At 37.2% G+C, this 5182-nt stretch overlaps 1 protein-coding gene across 1 annotated transcript; it reads left to right on the forward strand.

Annotated features, from left to right (window-relative positions):
* Positions 1-1085: 1085 nt before the first annotated feature.
* On the forward strand, positions 1086-2214 carry LOC142870531 (olfactory receptor 4A5-like). Its single transcript, XM_076001378.1, has one exon. The coding sequence runs from the start codon at positions 1231-1233 to the stop codon at positions 2212-2214; it is 984 nt and encodes a 327-aa protein (XP_075857493.1). The 5' UTR covers positions 1086-1230.
* Positions 2215-5182: the final 2968 nt, after the last annotated feature.

The raw sequence follows: 5182 nt of genomic DNA on the forward strand, positions 1-5182 counted from the left end.
TTGAAAAAAACTACTAGCTGTTAATGAGGTGGTGATAGCTATCAGTAAGTTCAATTCAGTTCAGAATTATTTGCTAAAAATCAGAATAGTGGTGTATGTGAGTGTGTTAGGAATTGTACTATCAGTACAGAGGGATTGAACAGAATTACAGTTTCTTAAAAAGCAAACAATTTGAGTCAGACATAAAAATAAAGTCCTAAAAATTTTTGTAATTGTTTAATACAGTTCAAAGTCCTGTCACTTGGCCGGGCGCTGTGGCTCACGCCTGTAATCCTAGCTCTTGGGAGGCCGAGGCGGGCGGATTGCTCAAGGTCAGGAGTTCAAAACCAGCCTGAGCAAGAGTGAGACCCCGTCTCTACTATAAATACAAAGAAATTAATTGGCCAACTGATATATATATAAAAAATTAGCCGGGCATGGTGGCGCATGCCTGTAGTCCCAGCTACCCGGGAGGCTGAGGCAGAAGGATCACTCGAGCCCAGGAGTTTGAGGTTGCTGTGAGCTACGCCACGGCACTCACTCTAGCCTGGGCAACAAAGTGAGACTCTGTCTCAAAAAAAAAAAAAAAAAAAAAAAAAAAAAAAAAAGTCCTGTCACTTGATATGTACTGAGAGATTCAATAAGAGAGAGGATCCTTAAGGCATGAGGTATCAAAGCTACAGCAGTGGATTACTGTAGTATTGTGTGCACAATATTTCAGAAGAGGTTATGTTTGGTGCTACACTGATAATATTGTAAAGATACCACAACTGCCACAAATTCAAAGGACTGACCCTATGCCAATTTATTTATTTAGGGTTTACTGTCACCACCAGAGTGTAAGTTTCTGGAAAGCCAGAACCCTTTCCCTGTTCTTCACAGCTGATGTCTGACACAAGCTATAACATAATTTCCATTTGGAATTAATAAATGTATGAATATTTCAGGGCCTTTAACTATTCTTCTCTATAGAGTATCAACTAAGACTTAGAGATAGAAACTTTTACTTGTAGGACCTAAACAAAATCATCTGAGAAAAAGGAGTTGTTAAAGCAAGGTCTAGTGTGAGCTTAAAAGAGGAACTAACTGGAACTAACTGGATGTTCATTGTACCTAAACCACTGCTGAGAGTCTGATAATGAAGATGTGCTCCATGACATCGTGCATGTGTTCATAGTCCTGTTCACCATTTCATTACAGGTGATGTTCTCCTGAGCTCTCAGCTCTCATAGAAGCCTTACAGAAGAGTAAATGGGAGGGAGTAACAATGTGACAGAATTTGTCCTCCTGGGCTTCACTCAGGATCCTGACGGGCAAAAAGCATTATTTGTGATGTTTTTACTCACATACATTGTGACGATGGTGGGCAACCTGCTCATCGTGGTGACTGTTATCAGCAGCCCCTCCTTGGGCTCCCCAATGTACTTCTTCCTGGCCTCTCTTTCATTCATGGATGCTGCTTATGCTACTGTCATGTCACCCACATTACTTGTAGACCTAATTTGTGATAAAAAGACGATTTCCTTCCCAGCATGCATGGGGCAGCTCTTTATCGATCATGTGTTTGGTGGATCTGAGATCGTCCTTCTTGTGGCAATGGCCTATGACCGCTACGTGGCCATCTGTAAGCCTCTGCACTATTTTACCATCATGAATCGACGGGTTTGCGTCCTTCTGTTGGTGGTGGCCTGGGTTGGAGGTTTGATGCACTCTGTGCTCCAAATTGTCGTTGTATACAGTCTCCCCTTCTGTGGCCCCAATGTCATCGACCACTTCTTCTGTGACATGTACCCATTACTGGAACTTGCATGCACTGACACCTACTTTATAGGTCTCACTGTGGTTGCCAATGGTGGAGCCATGTGCACGGTCGTCTTTACCCTTCTACTCATCTCCTACGGAGTGATTTTAAGCTCCCTTACAAGGTACAGTGAGGAAGGGAGGGGTAAGGCCCTGTCCACCTGCAGCTCCCACATCACTGTAGTTGTCCTCTTTTTTGTTCCCTGTATTTTCATATATGTTAGACCTGTCTCCAACTTTCCCATTGACAAATACGTGACTGTGTTTTATACAATTGTCACTCCCATGTTGAATCCTCTAATATATACCTTGCGAAATTCAGAGATGAAAAATGCTATGGGAAAACTGTGGTGTAAAAAGTTTACTATGGATGGAATACAAACGCCTTCCACACTGAACATGTTTATTACCTGTTTTAAGGCAACAGACAATTAATTGTAACCATGGATTGTGTAGTAAATTCAATGGATTCCCTAGAAATGCTTCTCTTTATTTAGAGAAAGTCAATGGAAATGTGAATTAAATTATATTTTGAGAATACAATCAATCCAACAGAAAATTTCTGCAGGATGAATAAAAGGCACAGATATCCTAATACAAGTAAAAATAAAACTAAGCTCAATACGTATATATTGAAATGGGACTTAGAAGAAATGGTTTTTTTTTTTTTCTTTTTGAAGGAGAAACAAACTATTTTTGAAAATTTACCATCACTATCCTTTAAGAGAAAGCAACTTGGCTAACCTATAGAACAAATTTCTAAGACCAAAACAGTGGACTTTAAGTTTTAATGTTCATTATTCTATCAGCAAAGCAGCTCTCTGTATTTGTTCTATATATTTTGTCTTAAGATTACTTCTGTTCCTCAGGTCACTATCTGTCCATTTCTAGTTCAGGACATTTGGTTTACAGATGATGTTGGGTTTAGTTAAAGAAATTATCAGTAGATGATTTTGTTTGCTGGAATGTGGATGGTGATGAAAACATATTCTAGTTCTTGATTACAAAATAGCTACTTTGCTTCATTTATTTTTGTGATTTTTCTCACTAGTTATCATGTATATTTTTGTCAGTCTTTGAATAACAGTTAAAGCTTGTTTTATCTGCATGATGCTGAAGAAATGGGTAAAGAAATGTGTTATTTTGCATAGGGAATGTGTTTCCCTAAATGTTATGTTTATTTTAAATAGTTTACTTATATAATTAAAAATGATCTGTTGTGGTCTAAATAAATTTGGTTTTTCAACTCTTTTTTTTTTTTTTTTGAGACAGAGTCTCACTCTGTTGCCTGGGCTAGAGTGCCATGGTATCAGCCTAGCTCTCAGCAACCTCAAACTCCTGGCCTCAAAGGATCCTTCTCCCTCAGCCTCCTGGGTAGCTGGGACAGCAGGCACACACCACTGTGCCCGGCTAATTTTTTCTATTTTTAGTTGTTTGGCTAATTTCTTTCTATTTTCAGTGGAGATGAGGTCTCGCTCATTTTCAGGCTGGTCTAGAACTCCTGAGTTCAAGCAATCCACCCACCTTGGCCTACCAGAGTGCTAGGATTACTGGCATGAGCCACTGCACTCGGCCTAGTTTTTCAATACTTTCAAAAAAATTTTTACCGATCTCCAGTCATCTTAGAATATCACAAACCAGGAAAAATATAAAATTGCTTTCATTCCAATATAGAGCATTATGGTTTATAAGAATTTACATTTTTAACAAATAAATTTTAGTATATATATTTAGGGTATACCATATCATGTTATGGGATACACATAAAAAGTAAAAAGGTCACTACGGTGAAGCAAATGAACATACCTATCAAATCACCATCTCGCACAGTTACCTATTCTTTTTTGTTTTTGTGAAAAGAGCAGCTAAAATATACTCATTTAGCATAAATTTCAAATACAGTACTATTTTGTTACCTATGGTCCTCATGTTCTACATTAGTCAGAGAATACAAAGTAGCAGAAGCAGATATGAGGAGGAATGAATCTAGATATCTAATGTACAAGTGTACCTTTTTGAATAGAAACATATTTTAAAACTCTTATTATTTTAACTGGAGACGGGTTCATGTGGGGCCGGCTCACCTTGCACACACATCTCTAGCCATGGCTCTGCCCAGCTTCCACACACACCCAACTTCTCTCACCTTGCCTCTGCTTCCCAGAGCTGGACACAGACTTGCACTCAGACCCTCACACATGGGCTTTGTGGAAGCGTCAGACCAAGGCCTGCTGTTGCCCACAGGGCGAGAACCAGAAAACAACTGTATTCTTGAAAAAGGAAGGCAAAGTCTTGATGGCTGATGACACAGACCTTTCTCAAATGGCACCAATAAAACTGCTATAAATAGAGTGTGTTAGGAAAGTAGTAAATTATTTTAAAATAATAAAATGAAATAATAAAATCATTTTTATGCACATCTGGTAATACATGGAATTTATTTATAAATTGTGTAGTCTCTTACCTAATATATTATCAATGTTATTGGAAGTACCTGTGTGTATCTCTCTGATGCTATTTTTCTACCTTTCCCCAGAGCTAATACCAATGCTAAATTTATCCTTAAACTATATCATTTAGATTTTATTATTCTTTACCATTATTAAAATTATACTAATGGTACATAATTTTGTGAATTTTAATTTTATCCACAATGCTAACACTCTAATATTTGGTCACGTATGTGCATGTTGCCGTCGTTGCATCATTTCCTCTGCTTACGCCATGTGTGAATATGCTACAGGTTAAGTAATCTTTCAATCACAGACCATTTGGGTTGTTTTCAGGTTTGTGATTTGTACACAATACTGCTATGGACATCCTGAAAGCAATTATTTTGTGTTAAGTAGAATGTTTACATGCTCACTTTTACAGATGATTGTAGTTTTCCCTAATTCTGTGTTACAAATCACTCCTATCAGCAGGGCATGACACTCTCATTACTCTACAGCTTTACCAAAATCTGATATTCTAAGATGTTTGATATTTTTTCTAATGAATACCAGTTAGATTTTGGCTCACTTTTACAAGCTTTGATACGTTGTATTCTCATTATTAAGCTCAAAATATCTTCTAATTTCTACTGTGACTGTTATTTTCCAATGGGTTCTTTAGAAGTTATTTGCTTAGTTTTCAAACATACAGAAATTATCTGGCTAATTTTAGGTTTTCATTTTCTAGCTTATACTTTCATGTTCAGAGACATATTTTATGATTATTAATCTTTGAAATTTCTTGAGAATTCCATTATGGAACAGCATATGATTGATTTTGAAAAATGTTCCATGTGCACTTGAGAAGAATGTGTATTTTACAGCTGTTAGATGCATTCTTCTCCTATATCAGTAGGTGAGATTTTTTAATGGTGTTGTTTAAATCTTAAATATCTTTATGAATGTTTTGG

Source organism: Microcebus murinus, chromosome 4 (assembly GCF_040939455.1).
Source record: "Microcebus murinus isolate Inina chromosome 4, M.murinus_Inina_mat1.0, whole genome shotgun sequence".
In the NCBI taxonomy this organism is placed as follows: Eukaryota; Metazoa; Chordata; class Mammalia; order Primates; family Cheirogaleidae; genus Microcebus; species Microcebus murinus.

Coding starts and splice junctions, on each gene's coding strand:
- LOC142870531 (XM_076001378.1), top strand. CDS start 1,231: ATGGGAGGGAGTAACAATGTGACAGAATTTGTCCTCCTGGGCTTCACT.